This window comes from Danio rerio, chromosome 14 (assembly GCF_052040795.2).
Source record: "Danio rerio strain M-AB ecotype USA chromosome 14, GRCz13ab, whole genome shotgun sequence".
In the NCBI taxonomy this organism is placed as follows: Eukaryota; Metazoa; Chordata; class Actinopteri; order Cypriniformes; family Danionidae; genus Danio; species Danio rerio.
This window is the reverse complement of record NC_141034.1, coordinates 2,090,001-2,112,500: the sequence shown is the minus strand read 5'-3', so window position 1 is coordinate 2,112,500 and position 22,500 is coordinate 2,090,001. Positions and strand designations below refer to the sequence as shown.

General features: G+C 38.8%; 1 protein-coding gene across 8 annotated transcripts in view; it reads right to left on the bottom strand.

Moving 5' to 3' along the window:
* Positions 1–22,500, bottom strand: part of trpc7b (transient receptor potential cation channel, subfamily C, member 7b) — a 112,375-nt gene that overhangs the window by 43,076 nt on the left and 46,799 nt on the right. For all 8 annotated transcript variants that reach the window (XM_087280030.1, XM_087280034.1, XM_087280032.1 and 5 more), the window contains 2 exon segments: positions 21,462–22,224; positions 4,639–4,821 (listed from right to left, as the gene is read on the bottom strand). In XM_087280030.1, the coding sequence (XP_087136156.1) occupies positions 4,639–4,821; positions 21,462–22,224 (946 nt within the window).

Sequence of the window (22,500 nt, the reverse complement as noted above, 5' to 3'; positions counted from 1 at the left end):
GAACATTTTCCAGCTCATGTTCATCAACAATTAAACTGGACTGTGAAGATCCACAATATTAACACATTGTAATAATCACTATGGGATTCTTTAATTGATGCCCTCAACTCAAAACTCCAAGGAAATTTCTCTGGTAATTATGATATATTGCGTTGTTCAAGTGTGCTCATCTAATAAATACATGATGATTACTATATTCCTTAAAGGCTGCGTTCAGCTGAAGGCTCCGTCGCTGTCACAGATCTGCAGTCAATAACTCTGTTCAAATATCAATCACAATCTGAAAATGATTAGGATTCAATCAAGCTGGCCTGTAATGAGTGATTCTCTCAGGAGTGTTTGCATTACGCTGAAGGCCACAGAAACTAATTAACCTCATATTATCTGGATAACAAGGTCATGATCCTTTTAAAGACACAGCATCGATAAATGACATGACAGATCAACATCTTCACTTCATCCACTGAATAAAGTGAAATGATCACTCATGCAAAAATTAAACAATGGATGGAAAATTCCTATTAATAAAATGAAAAATTATAATAAAACATTTGATTAAATTATGAATTAAATTAGACTAAAAATAAAATAAAACTAAAGTAAATAAAACTAAATAAAATTTAATTAAAAATAAATTAAATTAAAAATAAAATAAATGAAATAAAATAAAGATAAAATAAAAGAAAAACAAATTAAACGTTAAATTGAAATAAAAATGTAATACAATAATAAATTAAATTAAACTAAAAGTATAATTAAGTAAATTATTAAATTAAATGAGACAAAAATAAAATACAATTAAATTAAATTAAATTAAATAAATTAAATAAATAAAAAATGAAATTAATTAAAAATAAAATTAACATAAAACGAATAAAACTAAATTAAAAATAAATAAACAAAAAAACTAAATATATTAAATTAATTTAAACAAAAAAAAACTAAGTAAAATAAATTAAATAAAAAATAAATTTAACCCAATAAAAAATACAATAAAACTGAACAATCGAAAAATAAAATAAAATAATGAAAAAAAAAATGATCATAGCGAAAGTGAAAAAATCATTGCATGAAAGAATGGACAATTCCTCTTAATTTAATTTAATTTAATTTAATTTAATTTAATTTAATTTAATTTAATTTAATAAATTATTAAAAATATATTATTAAAATTAATTATTAAATTATAAATATTATTATTAAAACATAAATAAATAAATAAATGAAAAAAATAAAATGTGATAAGTAAATTTTATGTCATGCAGATGTTTTTATTAGTAGTACGTTTTTTTTTTAGCTTCAAAGAAACCAAACAAATAAAAATAATTACTGAATGGAAAGAAAACAACAAGGTTTTGTTTATTCAAAATGACTTTAAATTTAGTAAAAGTCAATTTATTTTATTGTTTTACTTTTATTTACTATTTTAAAATAATAATTCTCTCCACGCAGTTATTATTTTTATCTATTTGGTTTATCTGAAGCTATAAAACATATTTACTAATTAAACATCAGCATGACAATACATTTAGTAATGACTACACACCTTTTAAGCGAATGCATAAAAATAACACAGTTTTTAGATGATTCCATAAGGTAATAACTATGGCATCTCTTTCATCGCTCAAATGTTGCTTGCTCAAAGCTATTTCTCAGTTACATCCCAGTTCAGTATCAGCTTTGCCTCAGATGTTTAATCTAAAACTAATAACTAATCACACAAACCATAAAATGAATGCAGAGAGCAGCCCGGATCATTTGAAATGCATTCAATATATTCATATATTCCCAGAATATTTGCATTACTATAGAGTTCCTGCAGACTGTGTTCAACGGGGAGTCTGAGAAACTGCTTCAATCTCTCTGAGACGTGACATTAAACACCTGCGCCATCAGCACAGGTCTCACACACACACACACACTGATGTCCACAGTGATGCAGGTCATCACACACCTCCCTGAACAAAATTGTGACTTTTGTTTATCTTGTGAAATTAAAGAACGACTGAGATGAGTCAACACAGGCCCATCCTCGTGTGTGTGCATGTGTGTGCGCCTTTTATTTGTTACCTCATGACAACCAAATGTCCCCATAAGTATAGCAATACAACACTCTCAAAAATAAAGGCACAAAATCTGTCCCTGGGGTGGCTTTTGGGTCCATTTTTGTTCCTAAAAGGTCCTTAAAGGCACAAAGTAATACCTAAAAAGTACCTGCAGGTCAAATTTAAGACTTTTGAAGACCCTTTTAAGAAAAAATGAGGACTTATACAGAGCTAAACACAGCATTACAGAGGCATGACTAGTCTAAATCAGGCTGTCTTCATTGTCTGTGGAGTTTGAGGTTGGAGTCAGACTGTAAGGAAGCTGTAGATTTTTTTTTAGCATTCAGAGAAGTGAGTTTCCATCTGGGACACAGTCGAGCAATCAGGATTTGATCCGAGGTGAAGAACAGAAGCACTCAGATGCTTGATTAGACTCAGACTTGAAAACCTCTCACTAACCTCACGATTCCTCCACTCCGTCACAGACCGCCTGAGCTGACTGCTGTCTGCTGACTCTCAACACCACTTTACACACACACACACACACACTCACACACACACACACACACACACACACACACACACACACACACACACACACACACACACGCACACACACCACACACCACAGACAGGAGGACTTTCAGTCTCAGTCTACTGTTTATACTGCTAATGCTAGCCTCTCTGAAAACACCTAGCATATGTAACAGAGGCCAGCTAGTGTGTGCTTTGCGGGTAAACCTCACTCCTCTGACCTCTAAAGGTGCTCTGGCGACAGACGCTAGAGGCCATGGTCTTAAGCCTCCTTGGTAGAGCACCTGACTCCCATGCGGAAGGTTGCCGGTTTGATACCAGCTCGAAACGGGTTGGGTGGCGTAGGACCGGCGGGGTTACATTGGTGCCGTGACCCGGAAGGGAGTGAGGCTTAGGGGGGTGAATTTAACGGAGGCCAGCTAGTAAGTGCTGTGCAGGTAAACCTCACTCCTCTGACCTCTAAAGGTGCTCTAGAGAAAGAGGCCATGGTCTTTAGTATCCTTGTTAGAGCAACCGACTCCCAAGCGGAGGGTTGCCGGTTTGAAACCAGCTCGGAGCGGGTTGGGTGGCGTAGGACCGGCGGGGTTCCACATGCATTTAATATTATACTGTATGAGCATCAATATATTTCACCTGTGCATTTAGTGGATATGAGTACAAAACTTTGCTTTCTTTTCCAAATTATTAAAAGTTGATCGACACATACACAAAAATGATAACAAAGCGTCTGCTTCAGAAATTATTCAAGTAAACAAAGTTGGTAATGTGTTAAATTAATGTAACAAGTTTGGAGATGGGCATCAGTATATTTGATCCGTGCATTAACCTCTTATTAAAGCACAATAAACCTGCTTCTGTATGTTAATCAAACACCAGAAGACAAAGATCTTGAATGTATAACTGTAGTTACTGTAATAAGAATGAATCAGTATATCATTTATAAACATCTGTGAGAGAATACTGAGGTACTACAATAGCTGCGTCCCAAACGGCACACTATGCACTATGTACTTATGCACTTACACACTCAACAGGATAGTATATGTATGTAACGTTGTCCCAAATGGCACACTAATGTTTTTTTACTAAGCGGAAATTCAAACCGTTTCCCTGATGACGTTTGTCGGTCGCCATATCAGTGAAATAAATGAACGAATTATCAAATAATACCTGCCGTGAGTATAACCGCATTCACCATCGGGAGGCGCTATAATCACTCTCGTAGGAGAATTTTGCTTTCACCATCCAAAACAAATAAAGTGATCCAACATGTGCGTCCGATAGCTCCGCCCCTTCCGCTATGTAGGCAAACCTGTGGTCGTTGAGTGCGTGAAGTGTCCATCATTACACACTTCATTTTAGCGGCTGAATGAGTGCATCATCCAGGTAATTAAAGTGCACTTATTATTTTTAGGGTGAACACACTACTTACACTATTTATACTACAAACTGGCGTAGAATAGTGCATAAGTATGCGATTTGGGACGCAGCTTATGTGATTTAATGCTCATATGAAAGCCTGCTAATATACATACACCAATGATGCTTCAGAACATATCTGAAATGTCCCGTGACGTGCTTTGAAATGTGCATTTTTTATTTGATGTTTGATGTAATCTCAACTAAAACATAAAGAGAGGGCGGGGCATATTGTAGCTCCGCCCCTTTTTATTAAAAAGCCAGTAGCATTTTGTTTGATCTCAACTCTGCCAGTGAGAGTTGTTGAGCTCAAGCGCATCAAATGAAGAGCGAATGAGAAGGGGAGGGGCATGTTAGACACTAGAGAGCATTTGATTGGTCAGAAGATTTGATGAGAAACTCAAGTATGAGGTGATGTGAAAAAAAGCGCATGCGTAACTACAAGCTTTACATGTTTTCCTCAGTTTATTATCTTGTAAACGTAAATGTTGTCCCTGCTTTGGTGTACATTTGATAATAGATATCCAAAAAAGACTAACAATACTGATAACCAATATCTAAAAAATTTCATTTTAATTTCATGGAACCTTAAAAAACTGATCAGTATTATTGTGTTAGTGTGTATTGAGGCTGTCCTGACCTTCTTGACTTCATATTTGATGGAGAGTTTGATGCGGCTCAGGCAGGGTCTCTGGAGCTCCGCGGGGGGATTCTGGTCCACGTCTCCGTTCAGAATGGCCTCCACTTCTTCTGTGTCCCGGCAGAGATCCAGAACGCCCACCACAAAGTCTTTACACTGCATTGACAACTTCCTGTAGTCATTCTGAGAGAGAGATAAACAAGAGAGAGATTAGATTGAAGCCACGCCCACCTGTCAAACAAATCCCATTACCGTTGTTCCACCATGAGGATAATCGAGAAACTATTCAACTAAATTCAACTCATGCTAATTTCTCAAGTGCTTTTCCAATGTGGATTGTGTCAAAGCAGCTTAACATAGAAGATCATAGTGAATTAAAACATGTGTCAGTCCAGTTTTCTGAGCTGAAGTTCAGTTTAGCTCAGTTCAGTGTGGTTTCATTTTCACTGCTGAAAGTCCAAACGCTGAAGAGCAAATCCATCAATGAGCAGCTCCTAAACCAAGCAATCCAGTAGCGACAGTGGAGGAACAAACTTCACCACTTAAAAAAACCTGGAGAGAAACCAAGCTCAGTTGGGTATGGCCATTTCTCCTCTGGCCAAACTTCTTTTGCAGAGCTGCAGTCTAGACAGCGGAGGCTGGAGAATGCTGGACGTCCATCGTGGAGAACCTGCAAGTATGAATAGGTCTCTGGCGGGTGTTCAGGCAAGTCCACGGGATCAATAAGGGGACTCGTCTGTCAGGAATCAGTCTATATATCTGTCTACTTACATATTTTTATAGGACAAGATGAAAAAGAGAAAGTTTGCATATATTTTTGCATATCAGCTTCAGCTGTGTGTGTGTAATCAGGTGGTGACCTGAAACAGGTGTGTGAGTGAAGGGCATGATGGGGTTTGTAGTTGGTAGAACGACATGGAGTGTTCTCCAGCAGTCTGCAACGGGAAACACTGTTTCCAAAACGGCCATTGTTAGTTTTCATTTAAAGTTCTAGATTCATGGTTGATGTTTGAATTCATGAAATGCCAATTATTATTTATTTTGTATTTGGTCACCTCGGATAATTGAAATAAACTGAATCGCTTCAGCTCGTCTCAGTGATGTAATATATTAATTTTCCTTCAGCTTAGTCCCTGATTTTTAGGGGTTGCCATGGTGGAATGAACCGCCAATTATGCCCATATATGTTTTACACAGCAGATGCCCTTCCAGCCACAACCCAGAAACGCCCGTACACATTCAATCACACACACACACACACACACACACACACACACACACACACACACACACACACACACACACACACACACACACACACACACTACGGCCAATTTAGTTCATTAATTCCCCTATAGCGCATATGTTTGGACTGTGGGGGAAACCAGAGCCCCCGAAGGAAAGTCACGCCAACACGGGGAGAACATGCAAACTCAGAAACGGGAACTGACTCAAACCAGCAACCTTCTTGCTGTGAGGTCACAGTGCTAACCACTGAGTCACCATGCTACCTTAAATATATATATATATATATATATTAACCAGTCATAAATGAATATGGATTTTAATTTTTTTTGTCAAGATTAAGAGTTAAATTAGGGCTGTGCAATTAATCCAAAATCCGATTTCAACTTCGATTTTGGCTTGTAATGATTATGAAATACCATTAATCGATCAGTATTAATCAAATAACAAAAGGAGAAAATCCCTCACTGCTCTTGACTGAAGGACTTTTGTAGCTGAAGTGTTTTTCTTACAGTGAAGATGCTTAAAGCACAGTTTGTTTAATATTTTTATTCTATTTTATTTATTTCTCTTACCTTTACAGGGAGGAAAATAATATTAGCAACCCTTTTCCCCAAAGTTTTGTTTAATTAAAGAAGATTTTTTTCAACACATTTCTAAACAAAATAGTTTTAATTACTCATTTCTAATAACTGATTTCTTTTATCTTTGTTATAATGACAGGACAATATATTTGACTAGATATTTTTCAAAATAGAAGCATTCAAATTCAAAGTGCAAATTTCTTCTGCAGACAATAAAAAAAAAAAAAAAATATATATATATATATATATATATATATATATATATATATATATATATATATATATATATATATATATTAAGGGTGGAGCCGAACCCGAATACGGTATTCGGAAAGGCACGAATAGCGTGTTTTTACGAATACTTGATTCGAACAAATACTTGAAAAATTATTTGTATTCGGGAGCAAGAAAAACACTATATCAAAAAGCAGCGTTTCCTCATGAGACCACAGTGCATGCCCGCGTGAGTGAGTGAGTGAGTGAGTGAGAAAGAGAGAGAGAGAGAGAGAGAGAGAGAGAGAGAGAGAGAGAGAGAGAGAGAGAGAGAGAGAGAAAGACACACGCTCAGTGCAAAACGCGCCAAAGCCCGAAACTGAAAGCGAGACGTGACTGTTAAGGGACTGTTTGATATGGATTTATTAATCATTCTTACTGTTCAGTGATCGCAAACTGCCGTAGTTTATTAAAGACGCAAACTCCTCACTGCACGTCAGCTGCGCGCCTTCAGCAGACCTCCTCATTCCTGCAGCACGAGAGCTTTATGATTGTTTATGCGCGCCAAAAGTGGCGGATCTGTCCGGTAAAATATCTGACTGCGTGTCACCGCATCCCTAAGGACTGTTTGGCGAAATATCTGACTGCATGTCACTGCATAACAAACGACTGAAACGATAAAACTAGAGAAATCTCCACTGTGCCACTGTGCGTATGGCAAGCCGTTTTAGCATTTAAACCTTGTTCAGACTATCCATAAATATATTTAGAGATATCTCTAATTATATTTTGACTTGTCATAATTATAATTCAGATTAGAAATATCTGCAAATATATTATGACTGACTAGTCATATTCCTCCATTGACTTCCATTGAAAAATATTTGCAGATATCTCTAAATAAACAAACAAACAAACTTTGTGTCTTTTTTGTGGCTGGCAGATGATAATAGCAAGGCTGCATCTTTTAGTATTATATAGAATACTTTTGTTCTGCCAGATCTCCCAGGCAGGGTTTTATTTAGATTTATTTAGCTTATTTTTGGAATTCTGTCCATTGGAAAAAAGTTCTTTCAGAAGAAGAACAGTTTTTTGAAGTATTATTTGTTTTTATTCTGTCTATTCAGTGTCCTTCCACAAGAACGGTGGTGGTGGGGTTCATAATATTCACAATGGTATTTTATTAGTTGTTGGTTTAACCATGGATGAGATAATGGCTTCTATGTTATTTTCTTTTCAATGACATTTCTTATCACATGTTCAAAAACAACAGCCAATATTGCATATCTATAATTTATATAATGGGTATAATTAAACAATACTTTCACTATAACGTAAATTAGAAGTGTAATAGAAAAAATATATATTTCTGCGCCATTCTGAATTTTACTCGAATACAAATACAAATACAAATACAAATACTTTTCCCCCTCAACAAATACAAATACAAATACAAATACCGGCTGCTCCGCACATCCCTAATATATATATATATATATATATATATATATATATATATATATATATATTGCCTAAAGGGGCTAATAATATTGACCTTAAAAGAGGTTTAAAAATTTTTAAACCTGCTTTTACTCTAGCCGAAATGAAACAAATAAGACTTTCTTCAGAAGGAAAAATATAATAGGAAATACTGTTAAAATTCCTTGCTCTGTTAAACATCATTTGGGAAATATATATATATTTTTTTAATTCTCAGGAGCGCTGATAATTTTGACTTCAACAGTAATTGTTTTGAATAATCGTGATTAGAATTCTGACAAATATAATCGTGATTATGATGTTTCCCAAAATCGAGCTCCCCTAAGTTAAAGTCAAGTAAAAGTAGGTTGAAGTAACTGAGACTTATTCCAATATGTTGATGTACCTCCAACTCCTCCTCTTCTTCTTCTTCTTCTTTGGCCTTAGTCCCGTATGGTTGCGGGGTCGGCTCTTTGGAACAAGTCCTCCATTTAGACTTGTCCATATGATAACAACTTTTTTTACACATTCCTGCCGGCATGTCTTCTGGGCCTGTCACCCTCATACACTACGGACAATTTAGCCTACCCAATTGACCTGTACCACATGTCTTTAGACTGTGGGGGAAACCGGAGCACACAAAGAAAACCCACGCGAGTGCAGGGAGAACATGCAAACTCCACACAGAAATATCAACTGAGCCGAGGTTCGAACCAGCGACCCAGCGACCTTCTTGCTGTGAGGCGACAGCACAACCTACTGCGCCACTTCTTTTTTTAACATCATTCCTTCATAGAAAACGAATGACAAGATCTCAAATTTCTCTCGCGAGTGCCACTCGCACATGCTGTTCTCTTCTTCTCAACCGAGTGTTTTGAAAAGCACAGATTGACCCGATCACCTCCTATTCTAAACTCAACCCAGTGTTTTCAACATTACCACATTCTCACCCGGTTATTTACTTGTTTATTTTGTTTTTTGGTATTTGTTGCCTGCTTTCTGGAACCATTCTTCGCCGGACTCAAACCCTGTCGTCACGGTCAACTCCGCTTTGCGTCTCAAGTCTACCGACATACACAACAAGCCATTGGACAAACTGGTGACAGCGAAGCGGTCAGCTGTTAAGCGAGAAAAGAAACACCATCATACCGCCCCATAGCATTCGTTTTAAAGACGAAAAGCAGCCATATGTACTTCTGGATACATAATTTGCGATCTCCAGAAATGTATATGGGGGTACAGTTTCAGAATGAGCCAGTGCTGGTTGGATCATCTCTCCAAATGCGGAAGCAAATGATCAGACATTGATTGAAGATTTCTTCTTTCATTTCACAGATTAATTGTTTACAAAAAGAGCAACGATTTGATCCACCAAAATAAACACTGCAAATTTCGACTTCACAAAGACTTTAAACCGAGCCAAATACAACTTTTACACCAACAAAGCAGATGATCCGAAGGCAAACTCGCTGAACTTCAGCTCAGAAACCATCATCATTCACAACGACAGCAGAAACCCCTTCCAGAAGCCTGTCGGAGAGATAATCTCGTGGAGTTTGTCTGTCTGTCCATCTACAGAATCAGACTCTCTGTGCATGGCAGGCTCCTTCACATCACCAGCTTGAGTCCTGACACTGATCTGAGGTCTGTAGGAGGAACAGATGCCGATGGCTGATCTGGCAGATAATGAGCAGTCGGCCGGTTTCAGTATTACACACCAATCCTTTCGCACAGTACATGTGTGTGTCTGAAGCACGAGCCGTTGCACAAAGACACGGGAATAATCAAGCTCTGTCTGGATAAACTCCGAACACTTTCACAGTTTGAGCTTTAAGCAGCTCCATGCTCACGGATCAAGACACACAGATGGATTTGCTTGCTTCAGAGAGATTCAGGGCCCTATCATACACCCGGCGCAATGTGGTGCAAGGAGCGACGCACTAGTTGTTTGCTAGTTTCAGCTAGGCGCAAGAGTCGTTTTGTGCCACGCTGTTTAAATAGCGAATGCATTTGCGCTCATATGTGCACCCATGGTCTAAAAAGGGAGGCATTCTGAGGCGCACTGCTATTTTGAGAAAATATAATAGATTTTTCAATAGACCAAAACAAAGTTGGTCTAAAGTCCAGCGCACAGCGCCTCGCTTACACACTGCGTAATACACACAAGATGTAGAGCAATACACAAATATCTTTACAAATGAAAAATGATTAAAAATATTAAGGATATATATAGGATATAATAAGGATATATATATAGGATACAAATATAAAGGATTAAAATATAACAAAACATATTATTTTCTAGCCTACATAAATAACCCCGGGGGTGACACACACAACTGGAGGTAAGATCCAATATGCAGGTTTATTCAGCGTCAAGCAAGCAATGGTCAAATCAGGTGTGAACAGGTATATGCAGGTGTAACGGAGGCCAGCTAGTGTGTGCTGTGCAGGTAAACCTCACTCCTCTGACCTCTAAAGGTGCTCTAGCGACATACACTAGAGGCCATGGTCTTTAGCCTCCTTGGTAGAGCACCTGATTCCCATGCGGAAGGTCGCCGGCTTGATCCCAGCTCGGAGCGGGTTGGGTGGTGTAGGACCTGCGGAGTTACATAGGTGCCGTGACCCGGATGGGAGTAAGGTTTAGGGGGGTGAGTGTAACAGAGGCCAGCCAGTAGGGGCTGTGCAGGTAAACCTCACTCCTCTGACCTCTAAAGGTGCTCTGGCGACAGACGCTAGAGGCCATGGTCTTTAGCCTCCTTGTTAGAGCACCTGACTCCCATGCGGAAGGTTGCCGGTTCGAAACCAGCTCGGAGCGGGTTGGGTGCCATAGGACCAGCGGGGTTACATTGGTGCCGTGACCCGGATGGGAGTGAGGTTTAGGGGGGTGAGTGTAACGGAGGCCAGCTAGTGTGTGCTGTGCAGGTAAACCTCACTCCTCTGACCTCTAAAGGTGCTCTGGCGACAGATGCTAGAGGCCATGGTCTTTAGCCTCCTTGGTGGAGCACCTGACTCCCATGCGGAAGGTCGCCGGTTCGAAACCAGCTCGGAGCGGGTTGGGTGGCGTAGGACCAGCGGGGTTACACAGGCAAATCCAGAGTCGTAATCAATACACAGGCAATAGGTCGTAAGGCGGGCGGCTGAACAGGAGAACAAGGATAAACAAGGCTAAGGTCTCAACACGGGAAACAAGACAAGAAGAAACGCGTTGTAATGTCACTGAGACCGAACAAGACTCGGCAAACAGGATGGGTGACTGAGTGGCTTATGTAGGGTGTGTAATGAGTCTCTGATAGTCCTCAGGTGCTTCAAGTATACCTAGTAAGACCTTGATTAGCTTGTTCAGGTGTGTTTGATTAGGGTTGGAGCTAAAATCTGCAGGACACCGGCCCTCCAGGAACAAGTTTGGTGACCACTGGTCTAGATGAATGAGCAGGCGCGAGTGTGACCGGAGAGCATGTATGTATATGTAGTCCAATAGAAGGCGGAAGTGTAGTCCATGGATTGTTGTGTGAGAACCAGCGATCTCTGGAGAATGATCGCTGGTTATCGTGACAAAACCACTGCCTTCATGCCTTCTTCATCTCGGGAGGCTTTTTCAGTTTATTCATAACAATTTGCTTTTATATTATGTTATTATTATTAGCAGTATTATTTGTTATATCCATATTTATATTTGTTTTATTAAAAACAAGCTTAGATTTGTCCACCTGTCAGGTTTTAGACCATATGGGGCACAGCATGTGTATTTGGATATAACTCATGTTTTTGAGCACATTTGTTATAATTGTTCATTTATTCGTTTGCTGGAAATTAGAACTGAATTTAGAAAAAGTTTTGAAGCAAATCTTTTCGCTTAACAAACTAAATGAATTATTTATAGGCTAATTGATGTCTGTGTGTACAAGGTTTCCCTATCCACGAGAGCGAAAGTAGATTATGAGATGACTTTTCTCTCATTCTCGCGCTGTAGAAGCTCTGTTTAATGGTTTTCTTGCTAGTGAAATGCTCAGTTTTTCCACTTCCACTTACTTTACGTCCTGTAAATAGTAAATGCGCTCATGGCGCGACGCAGCTGGCTCTTAAAGGGAATGGGAGATGAGACTCTGATTGGTTCATTCTCAAAACACACCTATCACTCATTAAGAGAACAAGCTCAACCCTGTTAGACCATGCGCCACGGCGTAAAGCGGATTTTACCATCCTTAAAATAGCAAAAGTGGATTCTGACATGCCCTGAAAGGGCTTGCGCCCTGCGCTGTGCACTTTGGACCCTCAAATTAGAGCCCTCAGTCGCAAACGCTGATGACAGATAGACTACAACCTGACAAAGTTCAAAACATCTGCTGTCTGTACGCTGCAGAAATGCTTTCACTTCAATTTTTCATCTCGTTTCTAGTCCTGAACTTTCATAAACAACAATTATATTACATTATAATAAAGACACTAACAGCATTCGCATACATTGAAAAACTATTAAACGAAGAATAGACTTGGGCCTATTGGTATGTGTGCACTGTTGCATGCAAGGTTTGTACATTTATAACCACCCCAGAGGGTCGCAAGTCACTGGCATTGTGATTTTGGGGGCTGAGGGCTGAAAAGTTTGGGCCACCGTGCCACCCTTCATTTCTTCATTAGTACAAACAATGACAGGTTGGCTATATCTGATGAACACAGCTAGAATGGATCTCCTGGACTGTTCATTAGTCTTCCCGTGATTTGTTTACGTGACAGCTCTTGCTATTAGCGGCTCTCTCTGTTTAGCATATGATGATGGAGTGGATGTGAAAATGTCAAACGATGAAAACAAGGCCGTCACACCCTTGAGTGAGTGTGTGTGTGTGTGTGTGTGTTTTATGACTGATAGCTATAGCTGTTCTAACAGATTTGCCCTTTTTACTGGACTGTTGTGAAGATATCAACAACACATGTTCATTCATTCATTAATTTTCCTTTAGCTTAGTCTCTATTTCAGAGGTTTCCACAGTGGAATGAACCGACAACTATTCCCGCATATGATTTGTACATCGGATGCACTTCCAGCTGCAACCCTGTACTGGGAAGCACCCATACACACTTATTCACACACTCACACACATGCACTATGGCCAATGTAGTTCACCAATTCCCCTATAGCGCATGTGTTTGGACTGTGGGGGAAAGCGGAGCACCAGGAGGAAACCCATGCCTATCCAAGTCTATCCAATTCCCCTACAGCGCCTGTGTTTGGGCTGGGGGTAAAGTGCATTGCAGTAAAAACCCAATCACTCTCACTTAGACTCAGGCGCATATGAGATGTTAATATAACAGCACTCATTTGTACTCATAACATAAATCTTTCCACTGTTGTTCTTCTGTGCTTTACTCGGGAGAGTCAGATTAATCATTTAGAGTATGATGAATGGTTTGCGTACTCGTTTGTAAGTCGCATCGGAGCGTCTGTTAAGTGAATAAATGTGACTATATTCACACAATGGCAATTTAATTTCTCCTCCTCCATTATAAGCACTCAGCTCGGATGCTTTCATGTTGTAACTCCAGTGGATTTTCCATTACAGCCTCAATGTTACACGCTAATATAATTAATCAGAGTGATGTTCAATTACAGACAACTACGTCTACAACAGAATCGCTCTAATGTGTTGAACAGCATCAATCATTTTCACTTTTTAACCTCACGGTAAGTTTATTTATACTCCTTTATATATTATTAATGCTTCTTTTATATACTCCTTTAGTGCTGTATAGAAACAATACGAGTTTGCCACACAAATTTGTCAAGAAAAAGAAAACAATCAGTTCATTGAACATTTTAAAATTATATTTGTGTTTTGTTGCTGCTTTGAATGAGTACTTTTTTTCATTATCCATTTAAAAAAGCATAATAGATCTGCTTTTAATTGTATAAGATGGTATTTAAATAGTTAAATAGGTTTTTATTTAACTGAAAGTCGCTTGGAAAATACATGTATAATGACTAAGCTAGCAATCTACTTAATTATGAATATAAACTTCTGCCATTCATGTCTGTAATTTAGAGGAAGGATAACAGTGGACAACAAATCAAAGCTAACATACAAAACTAGACAAAACAAGAAACAAAAACAAAATAAAGACACAAAAAACATCATCAAAACACAAAAACGAAAAAACACACAAAACAAAAACACAACAAGAACTATACAAAACAAAAAAGAAAAGGAAACAAAACAAAATGAAAACACAACAAAAACAAAACAAAAATAAATGAAAACAAAAAACAAAAATAAAATGAAAAACAAAACTAAACAAAAAAACTAAAAGGAAAAGAAAAACAAAACAAAATAAAAAAACACAACAAAACAAAAATAAACGAAAAGAAAAAGGAAAAGAAAATTAAAAAGAAAAAGAAACTAAATGAAATGAAAATAAAAAACTAAAGAAGAAGAAAAGAAAGGGAAAACGAAACAAAATGAAAACAAAAAGAAAACAAAATAAAAACAAAAACAAAACAAAAAAGTAATTAAAACAAACCACAAAACAAAAAAAAAAAAAAACAAAAGGGAAAAGAAAAGTAAAAAGAAAATGAAATGAAAACAAAAACTAAACAAAAAGAAAATAAAAATAAAAATTAAATGAAATAAAAAGAAAAACTACAAAACAAAATAAGAAAATGAAATGAAAACAAAAAGAAAAAAGAAAAAACAATTAAACAAAATGAAAACAAAAACTAAAAGAAAAGGAAAACTAAACAAAACACAAAACAAATAGGAAACGAAAACAAAATTGAAAAGAAAAGGAAAAAGAAAATAAAACGAAATCAAAACAAAACAAAACACAAACAAAAAACAAAACAAAACAAACAAAAAAATTCAAACAAACAAAAAATCATAACAAAACAAACAAAAAAACTAAGAGGAAAAGAAAAACAAAATGAAAACAAAGCAAAACAGAAACAAAGAAAAGGAAAAAGAAACGAAAGCAAAACAGACAAAGCAAAACAAGAACTAAAAACAAAACAAAAAGAAAAGAAAAGAAAAACAATACAAAAACAAAAACAAACTGGCAAATTAAAAATAAATGCAATTGACTTGAAAATGCTGATGACTCTTTTTGTCAGCTCCTTTTCACTTCCTTTTATAAGAAAATAATCGATATTTGTCAAGCACTTTGAACTTTAAACCTCTGAAGAGCTCTGACATGCAGAAATAGCGCCACTGAACTATAACACTGAATAAATACATAGTATGGGCACCATAATACCTTCAAGTTCTTTAATCTAATTTAAACGTCTCAAATTCTAATAGAAAATTCTAAAGGAAAGAAAACTGCTGACATTCAGGGTTGCATGAAAGCAGTAATTTCCTCCATTCTCCTCATTCCCCCGTCTGCAGGATCATCTTAAAACCCAACCTGCCTCCTGCTCTAATGAACATCCCCAACAATCCTGCAATAATCCTGCCCAGAAAACCGCTGCCTTCCATCCGTCCCCATGGGCAACAGATGCGATGTTACCGACGGCAAGCGGAGTCTGGAAACACGTGGAATGTCTGCGTCTACGCTGATTTGTCTCCAGTCTGTTTTCAGCAGGATAAAAGCCCTGTTTGTTTCCATCAGAAGCCACTCAAGGAGACGAGACTATCTGTGCACCCATATGGCCCTTAAATGTGAAGCACTTCAGCGGGAATAAGCAGAGAGACGCAAAAACCTGACAGTTTATATGAGGTCGGGGAGTAAAAATCCTCTTTTACAGGGTGGAAAGACGCAGAGAATGATTGGATTTGACTAAGAAATGCACCGCAGGCCTCATCTCTGCAGATCCAAGATGAGAAAGATGCAGAAACAACTGCAAACATCCTAGACTCAGAAAAAAAAAACTAGTTACTGAGCTGAAACAACACAATTTTTGAGGTTTTTAAGGGACTACTTAATTGTTTTATGTTTATTTCACGGTCCCACTATATTAAGTTTATATTAGAAAACTAATATGTACTTACACAGGAATTAATAGTTTGTTACAATGTACTTATTGTGTAAATACATGCATTTACTGTGTACTTATGCTTGATTAAAAACGTGTGTAAATACATCTGTAATTAACTTTTGTTATTACATTTGTAAATACACTTTTGAGCATCCCTTACACCTTAACCCACCCTTAAACCTACCCACACCACCAAACCTGTCCATAACCCAACCTCTATCCCAACTCAAAAGCACCACAAGTGTTCTCAAATACATTATTAACACAGTAAGTACATTGTATTTATTTTTTGATGTAAGTACATAGTAGTTAAGGACACTTAATATAAAGTGGGACCTATTCCACTCACATTTGTAAAAACTAATAAGGTAACTTGATTCCTTCATGTTGCGCCAACACAAATGAATTGTGCAGCATTTTTTACAGTGTACAGTGTAAATGTCAGAGCTTTTATGTTTACTGGAACTAGAGGTAAAAGTTATTTTATTTGCATCAATTTAAATAAAAATAAATGTTAGATAAAATATAAACTTGGGTGATTTCAAGAAGTTTTCAACAAATATTTCAACTAGTTTTACTTCAATGTACTAATATTTTTACAAATTTCTTTCTCTGTATTTAATACATTGTATTATTATATATTGTGTGTGTGTGTGTGTATAAACACTGTGTGTGTGTGTGTGTGTGTGTGTGTGTGTGTGTGTGTGTGTGTGTGTGTGTGTGTGTGTGTGTGTGTGTGTGTGTGTGTGTGTGTGTGTGTGTGTGTGTGTGTGTGTGTGTGTGTATGCGTGTGTATGTTTTAGGAGACAGATGCTGCTTGCTGAATGTGTGCACACTTTGCTGAAAAACTGGATGTGAAAATTAACATTCAAACAAACACACACACTCTCCAGCAGAGATGAGCTTTGGTTAATTGCACACACTCCTGTGTGAAGAACACTTTAATTTACAGATGTGGAGTGGAAGTCCATATCAGCAGCTGAGCCCTGACTAACACACACACACGCACACACACGCACACACACACACACACACAAACACACACAACACACACACACACACACATCAGATCTGCGTCAGTCATTAGGGAGCAGTCTGCTTAAGGATCTACGTTCTAGGGTTGTAAAGATGTGACACGGAGTGCATGAAATCCGGTAACTGTGTATGGCTATTTCCCAGTGAGGGGTTGCATGTGCTGTGTAAAACATATGCTGGATAAGTTGGTGGTTCATTCCACTGTGGCGACCCCAGATTAATAAAGGAACGAAGCTGAAAAGAAAATGAATAAATGGATAAAGATAAATAAAAATAAATAAATATATAATAAAATATATAATATTAATATTAATAATAATAATAATAATAATATTAATAATAATAATAATAATAATAATTCCTTAAATATATATAACGCTTTTCTGGGCACTCAAAGCGCTTTACACATGATTAGAGGGAATCTCCTCATCCACCACCAGTGTGTGGCATCCACCTAGATGACGCGACGGCAGCCATATTGCACAGACCGCACACCACACACCAGCTGATTGGTGGAGAGGAGCGAGAGTGATGAAGCCAATTATGGTATGAGGATGATTAGGAGGCCATGATGGACAGAGGCCAGTGGGAAGATTTGGCCAGGATGCCGGGGTTAAACCCCTTCTCTTTTCTGAAAGACATCCTGGGATTTTTAACGACCACAGAGAGTCAGGACCTCGGTTTAACGTCTCATCCGAAAGACGCATATATGCTAAATGTTATGCATGTTGGGTTCAACATGGTTTGGAGCTGATTAATCCCTTCTTCATTGCTTTCTTCAACAGAAAACAAATTCTATAGTTTAACAGCTCATTACTGGAATGAGAGCTGACAATAATTAGAGGAGCAGAGGCAATGTGTGTGTGTGTAGACTCAGCAGAGGTTGTGTGACGCAGCAGGAAAACAAGACAAAGCACCAAACTGAATCAACAACAGACCAACTTCAAGAGGAAAACCCAAAACAATCAGTGTGTCGCTGGGATATCACTATAAAGAGAGACAGTCCCACCGGACACATCAACAACACCGCTGAAAGTAATCTGCTTCAGTGCTAAACTCCAACTGACCATCAGCAGGACTCAGGCACAATTATAGAAAACACAGTGCGGAGGTTACAGCTTCATAAAAAAACAACATAACATTTTAGTAAATCAGACAGCACTACAGTAGTCAACATTTGTAGTCGATCAAATATGGCCTAAAACTATTAAACAACAGGCATTCTTATTTTTTTTTTCTTGACTCTCCTGTTGGTGAAGATTTTCCCCTCTCCGCAGTCGCCACTGGCTTGCATGGTTCAGGATCTGTAGAGCTACACATCGATGAATTTGCTCTATAGCAGGGGTGCCCAAACTGCAGCCCGCGATCAGTTTTGTGGAGGCCCGGGAGGCTTTTTATAAACATTAATAGAATCTGGCCCGCTATACAAAAATGAATGTAATTCAATAAATAACCACCAGGGGCCTCATGTATCAACGCTGCGTACACACAAAAACTTTGCGCACGCCAGGTTTCACGCTCAGAATCGCTCACGTTTGGATTTACTAACTATTAACTGAACGTGGGAATGTGCGCAGCTCCATGCCAGCTTCATGTCTGGCGTACGCACATTTTTTGTGCGTGTCTGTTTTATTTCCATTGGCGACTCCTAGAGGCAGTTGTGTTAAATTCCGCTCTACAAAGTGTCTGAGCCTTGCAATGGCAGCTGTATGAGACGGGTTCATCTAGCAGGTATATAAGGTTTCCATACCATACAGTTGACCAGCTAAACATTAAAGCGCAATTTGCCGCGGTCGCCTGTTTTCCCAATGTAATCTGAGCGATCTACCACACGCACATTGCTATAAAGGCACTATCTGAGGATGAATTTGCATGCGTGAATCAGAAACATTTCCATTCAATAAATGTGCAAATAAAATATGATGCACAGACTTATTAGTGATTTCTACTTGTCTTTCTCGTGATAAATAGTTGGCAAAATCTGATATGTAGCGGGGGAAAAAAGAAGAAAGAGTTCATCAGACGCTGGATTCGAACCGAGTTCATACTCAAACATGTTAACCTGCGTCTTACGAGCTGCGCCACTGAGACTGTTAAAAGCAGTGCAACATTTTACACATATAAACCACACTATTTCTTTTTTAATTCACTCAGTGCGATGTTCAGACCCAACTGTGTTAACCGCATCAGCTAAACTCTCCCACTCTATTTTTTTCTTTTGTTGTTAATTCCGGAGAACAAACTTGCAAATAAAACTGTTTTTCTCCGGTCTACCTCCGAAAGCAGCACCTCCAATTCACATTCTGTTCAGAGTTTCTCTTCTTGCTTGATTTTGCCGTTGCTTTTTCGTTGGGTTTTGCCAAAGTAGAGTCATTAGCATATTCATACGGGGGAGGAGGCAGGGAGGGGTTTTGTGCTCGTGCATGTTGCGCTCAGTTTCACGTTCATTCAGATGTACAAAAGAATATGCGTGAGATTCGGCATACGCACTGTTTCATACATCTGAATTTTTGCACATTTACAGCTTTGTGCGTACGCAATGTTTTAGTATGATTTCCACGCAAGTCTTCGTATATGAGGCCCCAGGTGTCGCTATTACATGCCTTCAATTAGGCAGCAGTTCCTGTTATGAAGTAAAACGAACCGAACAAACTGAAAGAAACATAATTTATAATCACGTTTTGGCGAGCCATGGCACAAACAAGAAAAAGGAAAATCAACAGTGAGTGCAGGAAATGTCAGTCACGATGGCGCAAAGAATATTTCTTCACAGAGGTCAGTGGAATATGTGTCTGTTTAATTTGGCAGGAATCAGTTGCAGTAATGAAGGAATATAATATTTAAAGAGCGATGAAACCCCCTCGTTTCAGCAGAGTGTTTTCACACCTCTACTTTGGAAAAAGTCAGAAAAGTGGGAGTGTCCAGCTCTGTTTAGGGGGGAGTGTCGGAGGAACTAAAGTGGGATGGTGTGGGAGTGTCTATTTGTGCACGCGCGAGTTTCAGAGTCAAAATACACACACACACACACACAGACAGGAGAAAGGGATGGTGTTTTACCTACAGGGACATCTGTAGTCGAATTATTTGCCAAATTATTAAATGTTGGACTTTAACTGCAGTTTGGCTCTTTCATTCAGGGAATTCATTCATGCCTCTCGCGACAAACGAGATATTTGATTCGAGGAACTGCTGCAAGCGTGTATTTTTCATGCAATGTTTGATACCGCACGGCGAATGAGAGAAAAAAAACTCAGCATTTCCCGGAAACTTAGATGCACACGGCAGGTAGTGTCAGAAAGCCGCGTGTGTTATTCCGGTCACAAAATGCGGTGCTAACATTTCTGCACTCAGTGCAATAGTTAACTGAATTCGATACAAACAAACTGAATAAACAAAGAGCACTGGTCGCTCACTTACCAAATCTGTAGAGACAGGACAATCACCAGCAACTAGAGCCGCGTCTTTATGAAGAGAATACTACAAGCAAATCCAGATTTCAGCGTTTGCAGATGAGAACAGCTCTCAGGTAAACGATAATCCTCCTTAGACACGTTAGTTATTGTTGTCGAGCGTCGCGTACACTGTTAATCCACACGTGATCCAGATAAGCTCTCACAGAGAGAAAATGAAAACGAAACTTAACAGCAGCAAACTATAAAAGCAACACTTCATGCTTGTTTTGCCAACACAACGTGGCGTCTTTGTGGTGTAAACACGGTGACAATAATGAATATTAATGAAGTTGCACAATAGAGCGCGCTGATTGGTTTGACCCAAGCTTTACTCATGCATTAATGCAGCACACTGTAAGACGTAATAAGACACACTCTGGCACAGACGTCCAGTCTGCACGCTGGAATACACGCTATTATGTCATGACCGTGACGCAGCTTCAAAAATTCGTTTCAAACAGGAAGTACAAATTTGCCTGAAATAACGCAAAAACAACCAATTTACACTTTTTAGTGAAATATAGGTGTCCTAATAGTGTTTTTAGCAGTGTGGGACACATATACCACTGTCAACAGCTCAAACACATGTGTTTTGGTGTTTCGTGACCCTTTAAAGACATTATAAAATAACACATTGAACTAATTTGGCAGTATGCTGAGGGTCATGATCTGTTTGGAAGAGCCATTTGTGGCCAAGTTTTAATTTCCTGGCTGATGTTTTGAGATGTTGCTTCAGTATTTCTACATCATGTTCTTTCTGTCATCTATGCTGTGAAGTGGACCAGTCCCTCTTGCAGCAAACCCCTCCCCCCCACACTCCCATCCCAGTAGAAAAATCTCATTTCTTACCTTAAACTCTGTCTCGATGTTAGCAAGTCTTGCGAGTTCATTGCTGAGCTCCAGAGCCGTCAGCACAGGATCTTCACTGGACAGCGACAGATAGGCGGCGCTAGCGAGTCCTTTATAAGCGTTCATTCGGGATCTGGAGTGACTAAAAGAGTCCCGTCTCTGTTTCTCCATGCACTCGTTGCATTTACAGAAATAATCGTGCGGCCGCTCAATCCTAGCGCCTTTCATTAGCAGGATATGCACAATCTCGTACTCCTGACAGTGAGCGGCCAGAATCACCGGCGTCACATCGTGGGAAAATCTCGTCCCGTCTTCATCGTAGGCATAAAAGTCATCATCCCTTAATTCTTGCTCTAGTGGACTCAAAGTCAGTCTTAATCCTCCTGCGAACGCCGGATGCGCCAAAATGGCCTCCACGATTCGCACGTAGCCTTTACTGATGGCTAAAAGTAGAGCGTCACCTATGCGCGCCATCCCATCCTTTTTCAGCAAGAGCTCCGTTACTTCCAGATGCTCGTTTCCGACTGCTAGCTGCAATGCATTTTGGCCCATATAGTCCACACAGTTGAAGTTGAGCGTTTTGGACTCGTCTAGCATCTTGCGCACCACAGGGATGTTACCGTACTCTGCTGCATCCATAAATCGCTCCTCTTCTGCTGTTAAACTGGTGCCGCGCTCATTAAACATGTACGCCGGGCCGCGGACGGCCTGCCGGCGACCCTTCTCTCGCAGGGTGGTGTGTCTGCGATGCATGACCTCTGACCTGAGAGAACACGAAACAATTAGCAAACATGAAATGACTCTTACAATCCATATTAGATCAGAGAAAAGTCAGATTAAAAGGGACCTATTGTTATAAGATGTAAAATAAGTTTATGATGTCCCTAGAGTGTGTATAATGCTGTATAACTCTGTAAAACGGTCCCTTTCAGGCTTTGATCCTAATTGTGGTGTTTTGGTGACTGTTGCTTTAAATTCAAATGAGATCTTTTTCAGAACAGGGCGGAGCTACAAATGCTTGTGTGTCAGTATAGTGGCA